General features: G+C 44.3%; 1 protein-coding gene across 4 annotated transcripts in view; it reads left to right on the top strand.

Moving 5' to 3' along the window:
• KCNT2 (potassium sodium-activated channel subfamily T member 2) overlaps positions 1–17,971 on the top strand; it is a 255,724-nt gene that overhangs the window by 105,956 nt on the left and 131,797 nt on the right. The window contains exon 4 of one of the 4 annotated variants that reach the window (XM_066624747.1): positions 16,624–16,698. The exons of the other annotated variants lie outside the window; for them this stretch is intronic. Coding sequence (XP_066480844.1) covers positions 16,624–16,698 — 75 coding nt within the window. The remainder of the gene's footprint in view (positions 1–16,623; positions 16,699–17,971) is intronic. 4 annotated transcript variants of the gene reach the window in all.

Genomic DNA, 17,971 nt, shown 5'->3' with positions numbered 1-17,971 from the left:
AAGGGAAGAAATCTGAGGATGCAAGAAGAGAATATGCTGGCATAAGGCTCATCCCTGTCACAATGAATGATTATTTGAAGTTGCATCTGAATCATCTTACTGTCAGTGGCAGGTTAGAAGTACATTTACTAGTGCAGCTGAGATATTCATGCAAAGCTTGGAATCACTGAATGAAACTAAACTTTCCTAAGCTCAGTAGAACACTATGCTATGACTTATATTTTGAAGAAATAAAATGTTCTTACCCTGTTGTTTCCTGTTCTTCCTAACAATCACCTAATCAATATCCTCCTGGTCAGCATGCTGCTCCTTTTGGCTTCTCACCCTGTAGGGGGGAGCCTTAACTACATCAATTACTAAAGGTCATTCTGACCTATGAGTGCCTCACGTATTGTGTATTTTTCTTTCTGTCCTTCCTACCTCCTTTCCTCATGTCTCATAATTTTACCTTGTGAGCCATCAGGCATGAAGTTATCTTTCAAAAAACAGTTGTGAAGGCATTAATTTTAAGTGTTGTGTTAAAAAAGAACAAAGCTATGCTTTAGCTTTGACTTCCATTACCTGTCAGTTCAATGGTTCATATAGGTTTTGGCATGCATCTAGTCTCAGAATTTCCCATTATCTCTCCCCAGATGATCCCATGAAATTGTGCTCTTGGAAAAGCCTCCTTTCTTGCCCTGGCCTCCTTACCATTATTTTTAGGCTTCATTCGGGCTCCAAACCCCGAAGTAAGTGACTGGTTATGTCAGTGCATGATGCGTTTCACCTCATCACAACTTATTTCTGGGTTTGGGCAGTGCAAAAGGCATTGCCAGTCCAGCAACTTTGCAAAGTGCTGCCTTAGGCTGATCCTGGACCTTCAGCAAAAGGTAAAAAGCAGAAAAAGTCATTACACACACTCCCACACCACAAATAGAAAAGACATAGAGGCTTCACTAAATGTGCAGTTAATTTGACTTTGCACAAGACAATGACAAGAAAAGATAGTATGGATTTGGAGGGTCTTTGATTACTGTGTGTTATGGACCAAGATTACTGTTCCTTTTCTGCAAAACCTGAGACTGTTCTGTTGCAAGAGTCACGGTGGCAAGGGGCTGACCCCATGAATCTCCCTGGACAAAGAGGGGTCTTAAAGGCAGAACAAGCAAGCCCTGAACGTGAACTGAGGGCAAGAGAGCTGAGCTGCCTTTCTTCCCAGGAGAGAGGAGATGGAGGTGCTTAGAGAGAGACAGAAGTGGCCCAAGAGGTTTGGCTGACCAACCTGTGCTGGCTTCTGCAATTCAGTAGCCCTTGAGGAGAATGGAGACATAAGAACAGCCCCACTGGATCAGGCCATAGGCCCATCTAGTCCAGCTTCCTGTATCTCACAGCGGCCCACCAAATGCCCCAGGGAGCACACCAGATAACAAGAGACCTCATCCTGGTGCCCTCCCTTGCATCTGGCATTCTGACATAACCCATTTCTAAAATCAGGAGGTTGTGCATACACATCATGGCTTGTAACCCATAATGGATTTTTCCTCCAGAAACTTGTCCAATCCCCTTTTAAAGCCATCCAGACCAGATGCCATAACCACATCCTGTGGCAAGGAGTTCCACAGACGAACCACATGCTGAGTAAAGAAATATTTTCTTTTGTCTGTCCTAAATCTCCCAACACTCAATTTTAGTGGATGTCCCCTGGTTCTGGTGTTATGTGAGATTGTAAAGAGCATCTCTCTATCCACTTTATCCTTCCCGTGCATAATTTTGTATGTCTCAATCATGTCCCCCCTCAGGCGCCTCTTTTCTAGGTTGAAGAGGCCCAAACGCTGTAGCCTTTCCTCATAAGGAAGGTGCCCCAGCCCAGTAATCATCTTAGCTGCTCTCTTTTCCGCCTTTTCGATTTCCACTGTGTCCTTTTTGAGATGTAGCGACCAGAACTGCACACAATACTCCAGGTCTGACCTTACTATCGATTTGTACAACGGCATTATAATATTAGCTGTTTTGTTCTCAATACCTTTTCTAATGATCCCAAGCATAGAATTAGCCTTCTTTACTGCCACTGCACATTGGGTCGACACTTCCATCAACCTGTCCACCACCACTCCAAGATCTCTCTCCTTATCTGTCACAGACAACTCAGAACCCATTAGCCTATATGTGAAGTTTTGATTTTTTTGCCCCAATGTGCATGACTTTACACTTACTTACATTGAAACGCATCTGCCATTTCGCTGCCCATTCTGCCAGTTTGGAGAGATCCTTCTGGAGCTCCTCACAATCACTTCTGGTCTTCACCACTCAGAAAAGTTTGGTGTCGTCTGCAAACTTAGCCATCCCACTGCTCAACCCTTTCTCCAGGTCATTTATGAGAAGGTTGAAGAGCACCGGTCCCAGGACAGATCCTTGGGGCACACCACTTTTCACCTCTTTCCATTGTGAAAATTGCCCATTGACACCCACTCTCTGCTTCCTGGCCTCCAACCAGTTCTCAATCCATGAGAGGACCTGTCCTCTAATTCCCTGACAGTGGAGTTTTTTCAGTAGCCTTTGGTGAGGGACCGTGTCAAACGCCTTCTGAAAGTCCAGATATATAATGTCCATGGGTTCTCCCACATCCACATGCCTGTTGACCTTTTCAAAGAATTCTATAAGGTTCGTGAGGCAAGATTAACCCTTACAGAAGCCATGCTGATTCTCCCTCAGCAAGGCCTGTCCGTCTATGTGTTTTAAGATTCTATCTTTGATGAGGCATTCCACCATCTTACCCAGTATAGATGTTAGACTGACCGGCCTATAGTTTCCAGGGTCCCCCATCCTTCCCTTTTTAAAAATTGGTGTGACATTTGCTATCCTCCAATCCTCTGGCACCATGGCTGTTTTGAGAGACAAGTTGCATATTTTAGTCAAGAGATCAGCAACTTCATTCTTCAATTCCTTAATAACTCTTGGGTGGATGCCATCAGGGCCCGGTGACTTATTGATCTTTAATTTATCAATGAGGACTGAAACATCTTCTCTTTTAACCTCTATCTGACTCAATTCCTTGGTCGGGGGGGGGGCGTTCGGGCAGCGGTATCTGCCCGAGGTCTTCTGCCGTGAAGACAGATGCAAAGAACTCATTTAATTTCTCTGCCATCTCTAAGTCTCCTTTTATCTCCCCTTTCCCTCCCTCACCATCCGGAGGGCCAACCGCTTCTCTGGCGGGTTTCCTGCTTCTAACATATTTGAAGAAGCTTTTATTATTCCCCTTAATGTTGCTGGCCATGCGTTCCTCATAGTCTCGCTTGGCCTCCAGTATCACCTTCTTACATTTCTTTTGACACAGTTTATGTTCCTTTTTATTCTCCTCATTAGGGCAAGACTTCCATTTATGGAAGGAAGCTTCCTTGCCCTTTACGGCCTCTCTAACTTGGCTCGTTAGCCATACAGGCACCCTCCTGGACTTAGTTGAGTCCTTCTTTTTTTGCGGTATACACTTCTGCTGGGCCTCTATTACTGTTGTTTTAAGCAGCCTCCATGCACTCTGGATTCTTTTTACCTTCCCTTTCAACCTCCTTCTAACCAGCCTCCTTATTTGAGGGAAGTCCGCTTGGCAGAAGTCAAGGGTTTTTGTGAGAGATTTGCCCGCTATTCTTCCCCCGACGTGCATGTCGAAACGGATCACAGTTACTCCCCAATGGCTCAGGAACATTGATATCTCTAACCAGGTGCTGAGCACAATATTAAATCCAGAATCATCTGTCCTCTGGTGGGCTCCATGACTAGCTGCTCTAAGGCACAGTCATTTCACATGTCAAGAAATCTGGTCTCCTTTTCGTGACCAGAACACAAATTGAAAGGAAAAGCCAGGACAGGAAGGAGCTTAAGAGTTTTACTATCCTGGGTGCTGGTTGCCATGGTGGTTCTCAGGTGTTGGCTGTAATGGGAGTGACTTAACAGTTCACACTGACAAGACAAAGTGCATATGTGAAGGATGGAGAACACACTGATCAATGGATCCAACAAAACGAGATGCTAAAGCTTTTATAGCTTCTTGCCTCACAAAATCTTATCAGATTCTTAGGTGGAGTAATTCAGGCTACAATCCTATCTACACTTGATTGGAATTAAGCCCCATTGACTATAATGGGACTTACTTCTGAGTAGATATACGTAGGATTGGGTTCTCAGTCAGGAGGTCAAGGATCCCTGATGGCTTCTGTTTCTGTTCTACAATCCCATTGTGGGTGCGGTAGCTGATTGGATGGCTGTTGAATTGTTTCCTACATTAAGCTTCATCAGGAGGTTGGTGAGGACTTGGAGATGTGAAACATTCTCTTTGTCTCTCTGTATGAGGTTATTACATGGTTCCAGTGAGGGCCTTGACATTGACTCAGATAATTTTGTGCTGAAATAATTGACACTGATGTGCCCTTCATGATCAGAGGCTGTTGATATTGGTAACCAGGCCAAGGAAAAATCTTGGTCACAAAGGTAAATCTCCAAAGATGCTTTTAGTGAGATCTTTGCCAGGCTATCATAATGGTCTGAATCAGTGGTTCTCATACATTTAGCACCAGGACCCACTTTTTAGAATGAGAATCTGGCAGGACCCACCAGTAGTGATGTCGTTTCTACTCATCATCAAGTGCCAGCCTTGACAGGGAGGGGGGTTTATGGGAGCCCTGCGGACACCTCCGCAGGCCTCCCCAAACCTGTAAACAACTAAAAAGTGCAATTGCAAACCACTTCCGGTTTGTGATCAAGAAATTGGAAATTGTTTGCAATCATACTTTTTAACTGTTTATAGGCCTGGGGAGCCCTGTGGAGGCATCTGCGGGGCTCCCTGCACCCCTTAGAGGCTGTTGCTTAATGATGTGAGTAGCAACAACCTCCCTCTGTCTTCAGCAATGGCGCAATCCTGGGAATCATGCAGCTGCCATCCCCCCACCCTGCCATTTAAGGGACCAGGGAGGAGTACTTGCCTGGCTGGTGGGTTGCAACCCACCAGTTTGAGAACCACTGTTCTAAATTAAAGCAACACAGATCATACTCTGATAGAATTTATTGTAGATGGTTCTTGGGGCATAGGAAAAAGTCCACAAACTTGCCTCCACCAATAGAAAGCAAACCCAGAAGGGCAAGGAGTCCCAAAAGTTGGACCTTTGATTTCACCTTCATTCAAATGTGCACAATAGTGACAATGCCTTGTCCAGTGCCCACAAAATTGATATCAACATCTACTGATGTCCTTAGGCGGACACCACCATTGGCACCTCATCTCCTCAATTTGGGGCAGGGATGGGAATGATTCAGGTGACTTGAGTCAGAATCGCAAAAAGACTTTTTTTTTTTTGCTGACTTGGGGACACTCATCAGGCATGTCACTGACTTGGGCACTAACTTGAGTTAGAGCCACTGACTCAGAAATGAGTCCACATATGTGCAGACTCAAGTCTGTCTGGGTTTGCTTGCTTACTCTTTTTTTGGCATGTGAAACACCTTGTGAGGCCATAATTCAGACCAGGCGAGCAACAGCAGGAAAGTTCCAGCTAGGAGGCAGGGTTTAATATTTTGTATCAAGCTAGAGGTGGTGGTGGTGGGTAGACGGGAGTAGGCTGTCTTTTTCACCTCTGAAGAAACCGATAATCATTGGATGAAGGATGGGTGGTCTTTCCCCCCCCCTCTGATCAAGGGAGGGCAGAGGAGGAACCGAAATGGGTTCTTGCCTTAGGATTGACTGGTGGTGGAAAAAGGAGGTGGAGAAGCCAGGAAGCAGTTCCTCATGGCTCTGGCCATTGTAACCTGGAAGGAAGAAGCTGCCTCATTGAATGACAGGCAGTGGGACTCCTTCTGAGTAGAGCTGCAAAGGATTGGGTTGTACTCGTAAGCCTCCTAGCCTCCACCACACTGCTAGCCACTTCTGTCCCCCTCTAGCTATCCATCCCACCCCTTTCCACCTTGCTGAGCTTGGGTGCCTCCCAATCCCTTTTGGTTTGTGCCCTGGCATGCCTGACCCAAAAGACACTGACTTGAGTCAAAATGACTTGGAAATTTTGGGTGCAGGTGAGTCAATAAATGGCGACCATTAAGACTTGTGCATGAATTGAGTTGTGGGAGGGGGGTGGAGACTCAGAACTAGACTTAAATCTCACTGCAGTGCCAAGTTCCCATCCCTGGTTTGGGCACATCTTCAGAGGAGGTCCTCAAAGGAATTGAGGGATTGGGTGTTTTTATTATGTTTGAAGCACAGTACTGTGCATAAGGTTCTCCCACTCAAGCACAGAAACAAAACAATGCTCAAAATGCTCTGGACATGTCCCAAGTAGGTTCTGTACATGAGCTGAACTCCACTATATATAACTGCACAGATGGCCACTTGAAGAAATGCTGTTGTAGGTAAGGTGTCGGTCCTTTGAATCTAGAGCAGGGGTGCCCAAACCCCGGCCCTGGGGCCACTTGCGGCCCTTGAGGCCTCTCAAAGTGGCCCTCAGGGAGCCCCCAATCTCCAATGAGTCTCTGGCCCTCTGGGGATTTGTTGGAGACCACACTGGCCCGACACAACTGCTTTCAGCATGAGGGCAACTGTTCGACCTCTTGGGTGAGCTGTGGGATGAGGGGTCCCTCCACTGCTTGTTGTTTCACATCTGTGATGCAGTAGCAGCAACAAAGGAAAGGCCAACCTTGCTTTGTGCCAGGCCTTCTATAGGCCTTAAGCTATTGCAAGACCTGCATTCATTCATACAAGTTCATCTTTAATATATTCATTTATGTGAACTTATGTAAATGTATTCAAATTTTAAATGTAAATTAATTCTTTTTCCCCCTGGCCCCCCAACAGAGTGTCAGAGAGACAATGTGGCCCTCCTGCCAAAAACTTTGGACACCCCTGATCTAGAGGTTTTAGCATAATCAAAACAGAGACTGATGAAATTCCTACCTAGGCTTTTTGCACAATGTCACCTGATAAATTTCCATCACTATCTAATTGTTGTTCCCTTTTCTTTATAATCCCTGCGGATCAATATGAAGACCTACTGTACATTTCATTCTGTATAAATTGTTTCAAAATACATGCAATTATTTTGGAGGAACAAGTAATTTTTAACAAATGATCCCCTGTACATTTTCTCAAATTGATTACATTCCCTAGGTACATGTCTATCGTGACTGTCAGGGCTGTTAATTTAAACAGTAGCATTATAAAATGAACTCTATATAATCTAATTATACTGAAAGTACAGTTTTAATGCTGACATTATTCTCCTATTAAATCTCATTCCTTGGCAGGGAACAACACAATCGTAGATACATTTGTAGGAGTAACAGGGACATTCCTGCAAATTAGGAGGTATGGACAATGTCCCCAGTTCTATATCCTGTAATAGAATTGTGTCCCATCTTCCCCCACAACTTGAAGAATTTCCACAATTTCATTTCAGAAATTGGCACATGAATAGATTGCTTCTGTCTTCATTTTGCTTTTTTTTTTTGCAACCTTTATAAGTATTGCAACAAAAAATGAAATGTTGATAGCATCAACATTATATCTGATTTGTTAACATATATTTGTGTAGATTGGAAGCTTGAAAGGGGGAACAAAATCCAAGTTGAACTTAACAGCTGAGGTAAATTATACATGTGCAGTGTTATATGCAGAGAAGGGGGTGGGGAGGTGATGGTGGATTACTAACTCGTAGGTGCTGCTCTACAGCCAAGATTGAGTAATGTGGACAGCCACACTCTGGAGGGAAATTCAGGACAGTAAAATGTTGTGAGCATCACTGCAAAGTAGGATTTGGGAAGATAGGGTTAGTCTTAATGAATACAAATCACATGCAAGTAGCTGGCAGCAAATACATTTCCTATGATTTCTGTAGTACAGCAATACCATTCTAAAACACATGTAACATGGGAAAGGAAAAACAGTGGTGTGAGACCCAGTGTCATGGGGGGGGGGGAAGGAAACAATGGTGTGGCATCCAGTGTAACTGGAGGAAAAACAATGGTGTAAGACCCAGTGTAATGGGGGAAAACAATAGTGTGAGATGCAGTGTAATGGGGAAAACAATAGTGTGAGATGCAGTGTAATGGGGAAAACAATAGTGTGAGATGCAGTGTAATGGGGAAAACAATAGTGTGAGTTGCAGTGTAATGGGGAAAACAATAGTGTGAGATGCAGTGTAATGGGGAAAACAATAGTGTGAGACCCAGTGTAATGGCAAATGGGTGTGACCATATAATTTGGTGATGAAAGGAAAATGGAGTGCACAAATGCTTACTAACATGCTCTAAAAATGTGTGCCCACTTGCACACAATCTAAACAGAAGGAATTCCACAGCTAACAATCACACCAACAATGGAACCTGGTAAAAATAGCAGAGGGGAGGAGAGAGGAGCTCCTTAAAAAGGAGGTCAGGGGCAGAGCAAATATGAGGAAAACATGGGGCAAGAAGAGATGTAGGGTTATAGCTAGTGTACTGTTAGGAATATGGGAGAAGAAAAGGAAGGTTTTGTGGTACAAGAGAGAAAGAAGGGGGAAGTAAAATGGGGGGGATAGTGAGAAAGATTTAGGTCAGTTTTTCTCAATCAGTGGTACGGCTACAACCAATGACACTTGAGGTGGTATCTGGTGGTACTTGCAGGACTCCTGGATACCTGCTGGCCAGCAGTGAGACAAGGAATGTGATGCAAAAAACAGTGGTAGGAGGCTCTACTCAGCAGTCAGAGCTCCAAAGCATACTTTTCCACCCTTGATAAAGCCCTCCTGTTCACCCTGTGCCACTTACTGATGTTTGCCGCATTACATCTGACCTCCCAACCTGGAAGTAACTGGCAATGATGTTATCGCCAGTTACTTTCACTACCACCATGTGAAGTGGTATGGCGGAGGACATGAATTGAGAAACACTGGTTTAGGTGATTCAGGCTGCTGCAAATAGCTGTTGCTGGGAATGGCTCTCTGTAGCCTGAACCAAGTGCTGCAAGACAAGGGGTGAGTCTAGAAACAGGTTGTGAAAGTCTAGAAACAGGTTGTGAAAGCACTTCACCCATTTGTTACAGGGAACCTGTTTCTCCCACCTGAAGCCAGGCCTCCAAAGGAAGGTCACAGTAGGCAACTGAGAGTCACATCATCTTCCAAGTACCTGAGGAATTAGTCAAGGGAGTCTGTTCTGGGAAAGGAGGCTGATCTCAGGCCTTCAAAGTACAGGTACAAAAATGAGAAACACACACACACACACACACACAACATCTACAAAAGGGAAAGACAGAGACATTCACTAAGCATGCAGTCAATTTGACTTCACATGAGACATGTCAAAGAGAATAGTGGGTCTTTGGCAAGGCTAGTCATGGACAATGTTAACTCTCCTTTCTTGTGAAACTTGAGAATGTTGAGTTGCAGGGCTTGTGGTGGCAAAGGGCTGACCAAGCAAATCTCCCTGGGCAAAGAGGAATCTCAAAGACAGAAAGAGGGCTGTGAAGCAAGTCCTTAGTATGCAAGAGGGGTAGTAGCCTTGAAAGGAGCTGAGTAAGGGAGTTGAGCTGCCTTCTTGGAGAGAAGGAAGCAATATTTTAAGAGAGGCCCACAAGTTTAGCTTTTAAAACTAGTGTCTGTTTGTATGACACAACTGTTGCAGGTTGTGCATGGGGTTACCCTTGCCCTTCAGTTAGTCCAAGTGATAACTGTGGGGATGTTTCTTTTTTGCATTTATTTGTTTTTGGTTTTTTAGTTGGGTTTTCCTCCAGGAAAAGGAGGAAAAAGAAATATGAACTTGAAAATAAGGAACTCAAAGATATTTACTGTGGTGATTTAACCAACCTATGTCACCATTTGAAAACTGTATATTTTAGCCTCCCCTTATATTAGCATTACAAATCTGAAGTGGTACAGATGGGACTGAACATGATTGCAGATATACCGGATCATTTGGTACTCATATAAAACAATTCAACTGTTGACTGAAAGCCAATTTAATTCTCTACTGCAAACAGCATTTTCATTTGAAGAAATCAGTTGCTGGATTTTATGTGTTCCTTTGCTCAGAATTATGCCATTACTTTTTGGTAAATACAGATCACTATTAAAATTGGCTTCCACCTACAAGATGTTCTGCTGTTCCCTCCTGTGAGATAGTAAATCATTTTGCTGAATGCTCACGAAAGCTTTTATTGTACATGATGTTCTAAGTTGTTAAAAATCTCTACAAAATGAGCTGTTGACATGAACGAGGACATCAATGTTACTAGGCTGTGGCAGTGCTTTTTGATGACATCATAACACTTGCAACTTGATTAATTTACCAGCCTGTGTTTGTTCCCTTGTGTCTGCCTAGAATGATCATAAGTTCCTCATTCTGTATAAAACACCATGTACCTATGTGGTGGTTATAGATGTAAATACTACTGATCCCATGAGGAAGCACAATGCTTGGCTTACCATTTCTTTAGTGCCCTCAGTGTGTATAGTGCTTTATAACAGAAGTTCCTGGCTTGAGGGATTCTCAGTCTAAAGATAAACACAGTGGAGATTTCCAAGGAAGGGGGATGGAATGCTGGCTGGGTGGAGAAGAGAATGTGATTATTTGACATACGTATACTTAGGCTTAGTTATAGTCAGGTAAAGGGAGTATCAGATATCTCTAAAGGCTTGTGGAAAACATGAGCTTTAAGGAGAAAGGAAGAGAGGAGACCTTGTGTAGCTGCTCTGGGAGGCAATTCCAGGCATGAAGAGAGAAAAAGGAGATCTATTTGAGAAAACAGGAGACCATGGGCAGCAGAGGGTGGTAGAGCTGAAGCAGAGAAGGTCATGGGTAGAAGTGTAGTGGGGTAAGAGAGCAGAGAGGTAAGGAGGAGCAAGCTTAGGAGGTGCAAGGTAAGGATAAAGAGCTTGTGCTTCAGAAGTGAACTGGAAGTCAGTGTGGGGATTTGAGGAGGGGTGTAATGCAGTAGTGGATATGGGGAGGGGCCAAGGGTCCCTGACTCCCCCAAAGTGTTGAATGCCAGCTGAAGATTTCCAGCTGCCACACACAGACAGTTGCCCATGTGGGGGTTTGCTGGCTGCCTCATGCTTCCCTGGGGAACAGCATACGGACTCTCCCTTGCCAGACAGCTCTCCCCACCCATTCCCTCATGCCCCCAACCCAGCACGTTGTACCATCTCCTTGGCAGTGGGTTTGTGGTTGGGGCTGCAGTGTGGCTCGCTCTGAGTGAGTGAGAGAGAAAGAGGCTCCGCACCCACTACGCCTTCCTCTCCTTTCCATGAGTTTGTGTCAGGCTGGTCTTCACACTTTCCTGGGAGTAAGCCCCATTGACTATAATGGGACTTACTTCTGAGTAGACATGCATAGGATTGGGCTTTCAGTCATAAATGATGTCATGTGAGATTTTCCAAGAATCCTTCAAGCTTCACACATTGGTGAGGTCCCACAGAAACGTTATTGATCTCTCAGTAATATTTAGGAAGCTGCACTGCGTCATCCACACTCGTGCACAAAGGCAAGTGAGCTATTTTGCATGGTACTTTGAGGGACTACTGATCTCCATATTTTAGATCACACAGCATGCACACAAAAAGTTCCAGGTTGGACAAAAGGAGGTACAAATTCACTCCCACAGGAGATGATGGGGGCAGGTGGCTTTAAAAGGAGATTAGATCAGTTGTTCCCAAACTTTTAAGCACTGGGACCCACATTTTTAAACAACACTCTGTCAGGACCCTAAAGTTACCAGACTTTTGAAAAGGAGATTTAGGTGTCCCACCCAAAATCAAGTCAGGACTCATTATTCGATCCCAACCCACAGTTTGGCAACCACTGGGTCAAACTGTAGGGTCTGTTTACACAGACCTACAAAACTGAGGGTCAGAAAAGTTTTTCCCAGACTTTATGGTGGTTTGATACGAATTTGGGGTGCCGATTCCAAAAATGGCATCCGTTTTGCCTTATCACTTCTAGTTTTCAAGACATGGCATAGCCTCATTAGTGAAAGGTTCAAGCAGCTTCCTCATGAGGAAGCCATGGTAATCTGGGCCCTAATTATCTCAAGGAGCCTAGTTTCCCATATGTTGCCTCCTCCCAAACATTTAGATCTGCCAATGAAGCCTTGTTCTGGATTTTGTCCATCTTGAGCTAGTACAAAATAGTCCAGTGTTATAATCATATAGTTGAGAGAGAGAGAGAGTAGTATATGACAGGCATGCAGTATAGCCCTGTGTCGTGTCATGGCATTTTAGATTGCATTTTCCTTTTTTTAAAGTAATTTAGAGGGCACTGACTGTTCACAGCAGCAATACTGGGCTGAAAGGAGTGATTAGCTGCTTTCACACTCATAGGTTAACAAAAACAGCCTGAAGAGAGAACGCTGCTCATTGCATAAGTACAGGGTGACAAGTTGTCCTCTTTTTTCCAGGAAATGTCCTCTTTTTTTAGCCTTGTTTCCTGGAAATAAACTTAAATGTCCTTCTTTCCCTGTGAGTGGGCCCCTGCAGGCAGTGCATAGCCTTCATTTAATTAATTAATTATATGCAATAAATTATATGTAATATAGTTTTATATTTAATAATAAGTAATATAGTGTTTAACTACATGAAATCAATATATGAGTGTTCTTAGCTTTTATTTTGTCATGTCCTACATTTTTCTTGGATGGCCTACACTTTGGGGTGCCTTGTCTTCTTTTGTGGTTATGACATTTGGTCACCCTGGACGTGTTTAACCAAGAGAAGTATCTGATTGTGTACTTATGTGCTTATTATATGTATTGTTAAATATTATTATTGTTTGGGTTTATATTATTACATGGAATTTTGTTTTATATAAGTTCCAATTCCAAATTTAGTTTAACTCAAGAGTAATATTTTTTTCTTGTTTTAGTTACAAGTCATTTCAGTTAAAATAGTGCTCATGTCCCCCCACCCCAATACAAATACTGGATCTGCCCTGGTGTAATGTGACAGAACGGTAAGACAGATGAATGATCTGGGAAGCAGAATACTGAATGGAGTTGAGATGAGACAACAGCAGACCAGAGAGGAGGAGGTGGTAGTCGTCAAAATGAGAGATGACCAACTAGTTTTTTTCACTGCGTGGACGAAGAAGAAGGATATGTTTCTGCTGAGTTGCAGAGGGAGAGCTGACATGATTTGGCAACAGACTGGGTTTATACAGAATGAAGGACAGTCAAAAATAAAAACCAAGAATTTGAGTCTGCTCTGCAGGGTGGAATGGTGATAGAGAGGGAGAGGAGGGCTTGAGGGGAATTAAAATGAGAAGTTCTGTCTTTCTAAGTATTCTAGTGAATGTAGAAGCAATTACTGTATTTTTGGTCGGTTCCTTTTAGCTTCCAAATTGATTGCTGAATCATTCAGGTTTGCTACTGAAGGGAAAAAATTACTAATATTATGGATGCCAATTTTTGTTAATCATCTATTGGCTGACTGTTATCTGTATGAATAAGCTTCCTTTTTCTGCCACTTTTGAAAGCAGTTGTGTTTTGTATGTGTGATTGTTTTAGGGTAACATTGTTTAGGGTAACAAAAGGCTCCAGGTACTTGCAGAGAGCGTTTATCCAGAATCGCAGTGCGGATTCCGAGCCAACAGGTCCACCACTGATATGGTATTCTCCCTTAGACAACTGCAGGAGAAATGCAGGGAACAATGACAGCCACTCTTTATAGCCTTCATAGATCTCATGAAAGCTTTCAACCTGGTCAGCAGGGACGGCCTCTTCAAGATTCTCCCCAAGATCGGATGTACACCCAGGCTCCTCAGCATCATCAGATCTTTTCACAAGGACATGAAGGGCACTGTTGTCTTCGATGGCTCCACATCAGACCCCTTTGACATCTGAAGCGGAGTGAAGCAGGGCTGTGTTCTTGCGCCAACCTTGTTTGGGATTTTCTTCACTGTCCTGCTGAAGCATGCCTTTGGAACTGCAACAGAAGGCATCTATCTCCGGACCAGATCAGATGGAAAGCTCTTCAACCTCTCCAGACTGAGAGCAAAGTCCAAAGTCCAGCTGAAATGTCTGCGTGACTTCCTCTTTGCCGACGATGCAGCTGTCACTACCCACTCTGCCAAAGATCTCCAGCAGCTCATGGATCGTTTTAGCAAGGCCTGCCAAGATTTTGGCCTGACGATCAGCCTTAAGAGAACACAGGTCATGGTTCAGGATGTGGACTCACCTCCCTGCATTACAATCTCTGTGCATGAACTGGAGGTTGTCCATGACTTTGTGTACCTTGGCTCAACGATCTCTGACACTCTTTCTCTCGATACCGAGCTAAACAGACGCATTGGTAAAGCAGCTACCGTATTTTCCAGACTCACAAAGAGAATCTGGTCCAACAAGAAGCTGACGAAACATACCAAGATCCAGGTCTACAGAGCTTGCGTCCTGAGTACCCTTCTGTACTGCAGCGAGTCATGGACTCTTCGCTCACAACAGGAGAGGAAACTGAACGCTTTCCACATGCGCTGCCTCCGACGCATTCTCGGCATCACCTGGCAGGACAAAGTTCCAAACAACACAGTCCTGGAAAGTGCTGGAATCCCTAGCATGTATGCACTGCTGAAACAGAAACGCCTGCGTTGGCTCGGTCATGTCGTGAGAATGGATGATGGCCAGATCCCAAAGGATCTCCTCTATGGAGAACTCGTGCAAGGAAAGCGCCCTACAGGTAGACCACAGCTGTGATACAAGGACATCTGCAAGAGGGATCTGAAGGCCTTAGGAGTGGACCTCAACAAGTGGGAAACCATGGCTTCTGAGCAGCCTGCTTGGAGGCAGGCTGTGCAGCATGGCCTTTCCCAGTTTGAAGAGACACTTGGCCAACAGACTGAGGCAAAGAACCAAAGAAGAAAGGCCCAAAGCCAGGGAGACAGACCAGGGACAGACTGCACTTGCTCCCAGTGCGGAAGTTATTGTCACTCCCGAATTGGCCTTTTCAGCCACACTAGACGCTGTTCCAGAATCACCATTCAGAGCGCGATACCATAGTCTTTCGAGACTGAAGGTTGCCAGCAAGCTTCCTTTTTCTGTCACTTTTCAAAGCAGTTGTGTTTTGTATGTGTGATTGTTTTATGGTAACTTACTCTCAATTTTAGGCAAATCCAAAATTCACATCTACTCCAGGAACAGCGCCACCTTTCTCCCCAGCCCTCCAAAGGGCTTCTGAGACTTCTGAGACTAGAAGGCCAAAAATCACTATTTTTGGTTTCGAAGGCCGTTGGACGGTGGGAGGGAGGCCAGCCGGGGTCCTGGCCCTGGGCAGCACAGGGGCCAGGATCACCCGTGTACAATTTTAAGTCTGCAGAATCTTGAAATTTGAGTGTTATGATTAAATTAAATTTACTTCCAAATACTGCATGTGACATCATCAGAGGCAGAAGAGACTTGATAAAAGTAGGAGCTTGTGTACTCTCCATATATATGAGAGAAGAGAAACCTGGGATTTGTTTTTAAAAAGATAAATACACCAGCACCACCACTGTAAACATTAGACCAGGGGTGTCCAAAGTTTTTGGCAGGAGGGCCACATCATCTCTCTGACACTGTGCTGGGGGCAGGGGGGGGGGAAAGAATTAATTTACATTTCAAATTTGAATAAATTTACATATGTTTACATAAATGACTATTAAAGATGAACTTATGTGAATGAATGAAGGTCTTGCAATAGCTCAAGGTCTATAAAGCAAGGCTGGTCTTTCCTTTTCTGCTGCTATTGCATCACAGATGTGAAACAGCAAGCAGTGGAGGGAGCCCTCATCCCACAGCTCATGCGAGAGGTCAAACAGTTGCCCTCATGCTGAAAGCAGTTGCATCGGGCCAGTGTGGGCTCCAACAAATCACCGGAGGGCCAGAGGCTCTTTGGAGACTGGGAGCTCCCTGAGGGCTGCATTGAGAGGCCTTGAGGGCCGCAAGTGGCCCCAGGGCCAGGGTTTGGGCACCCCTGCATTAGATGATGAGTAAAGCTGATTGATTCTGTGACCTGAGTCAATTTATGCAAACTGAGCAAATCTTTCATAAGTTCTCACTTTTTGCATCAGTTCTGCAAAGTTGAGGATGAGTTGCCCTTTGATTCATGATTCATTTTTCTACTCAAGGAAATGTCAAAGTGCTTTATGGAGGTACTGAAACCACCCATCCCTAGAAAACTTGTTTTGTCTCTCCTCCTCTAGTTTCTGAGATTTCAGCAGATATTGCTTATACACTGACAAGCAAACCTTCCCAACAACAATAGAAGCTTACCGCTTTTCTTATTGCAGAGATTCTCAGGAAGTTGAATTTTTCAGTCCAGCGACATTTTTTTTTTGTTTCTCTCAGGAATTTTGTCATATACAAACGTTTGTCTTGGTTGTAAGTTTAAATGCCCTTTGTTTTTAAAACCAAGCATACACCTCAGTTATGTCTTTCATGTTGGTACACTTAATGTCACCCCTGCTTATTTTCAACTGTTTCCCTTCCTGAGACAAGATGCAGTTAGATTGTCCTACATTGTATCTTGCAACCATTTTTTGGTTACAACAAGCTAATTATTTTGCCCTCTCTCTCTCTCTCTCTCTCTCTCTCTCCACTATACCATTTTGTTGTGCTGTTGCATTGTTCTCTAAATGAAAATGGATTTTACATTTGGCATCATGGATACCTGGTAGCAAGGAATTAAACCGGACTTGTTCCAATCAAAACTACACTTCTGTAAAGAATTCCACTTCTGCAAAGATAGACTGGTAAGTTTTTAAAGTTCTATTTACAATAGTAGTAATATTTTTAAATGCTATCATATATTGGTTCTAAAGAATATATGTATTGATGTCAATTTAAGCTGTGCTTCTTCCAAATTGTTGTTGCATTGCTTGGATGATATACACGAACAGGCCAGTCCTTACCTGCACTGGAATAGGCAGGCCACCAGGCCATCACAGTATCAGTGCAGAGTTGGGGCTGACTGTGGCACAACTGAGAGTAAGAGGAATCATTTATCCCATGTCACACAGCAGCAGCCTGAATGGGGCTACTTGAATCTGTACCACCTAAAGAGGTGGTTGCAGATCCGAGAGGCCTGGTGAGGCCAGGCCATCTGGGAGGGGGGTTAGGATCCGGCCTAAGTGCTGAATCCTGGTCCTGCCGTCCTCCTAGGCCCAATCTTCCCACTGGCGTACCCGCTGCCTGCCCTACTCCTGCCTCAGAATGCCCCCAGTCCGCCCTCTGCTGCCCTCCCCAGACCCCCAAGTCAGCTGAGGCACAAATTTACTGGGTGCTGGTACTCCAGATGCCGGCGCACATCCATGTGCTGGCCTGCCTCCCCCCACAGTGTTGCAAAAGTACCTTATGGCACTTTGGTGACACATCTGGGCTGGTGCAAGCAACTTGTACCAGCCTAAGCGGCCCTTTGGATTGGACCCTTAGTCTCCAATATATGCACCAGTATCAATCCTGAGGTCTCTCAGGAAATCAGAACTTACGTACCTCAAAACAGCCAGCTCTTGCCAGCACTGCTCTGTTGCAGCTGTGCAAATGAACCACCAAGGACATACTGCACCTGTTCAAAAGAATCAACACATCCATCTATGACTTGGACATCTGTAAATCAGGTGTCCACAACTCAGGGCATCAAGTTAGCTGGTATAGAAAAGGAATAGTCAGAAATGCGATCCATTAGGAATTTCTCCTGTTCAAATCCCATGGAAATAGCAGAATAGTTCAAATAATCTCCTAGGCAGGTTAATATGAAACAGATACACATGGGCAGTGAGCCTCTTAGGAGACTTCCCAGCTCTGTGATGCTTTGCATCCTGTTTTTTCATGCAAGTCCTTCAAGTTTTTAAAAATAGTTTGAAGGAAGAGAAGATGTCTGCAAGCCAGACGTGCATTTTAATGATATTGCTCAAATAATAATCAATGTGTTGCACTATTGGTCCAGTGGGCTATCCTCTGTGTCATCAAAGATCGCATCTTTGCAGTCCTTTATATGCACCTGCTTCTGAGCAGATGCAGCTGATT

Source organism: Tiliqua scincoides, chromosome 4 (genome assembly GCF_035046505.1).
Source record: "Tiliqua scincoides isolate rTilSci1 chromosome 4, rTilSci1.hap2, whole genome shotgun sequence".
NCBI classification, from domain to species: domain Eukaryota; kingdom Metazoa; phylum Chordata; class Lepidosauria; order Squamata; family Scincidae; genus Tiliqua; species Tiliqua scincoides.
Note: the sequence above shows the minus strand (reverse complement) of the source record. Positions and strands in the feature narration are given on the sequence as shown.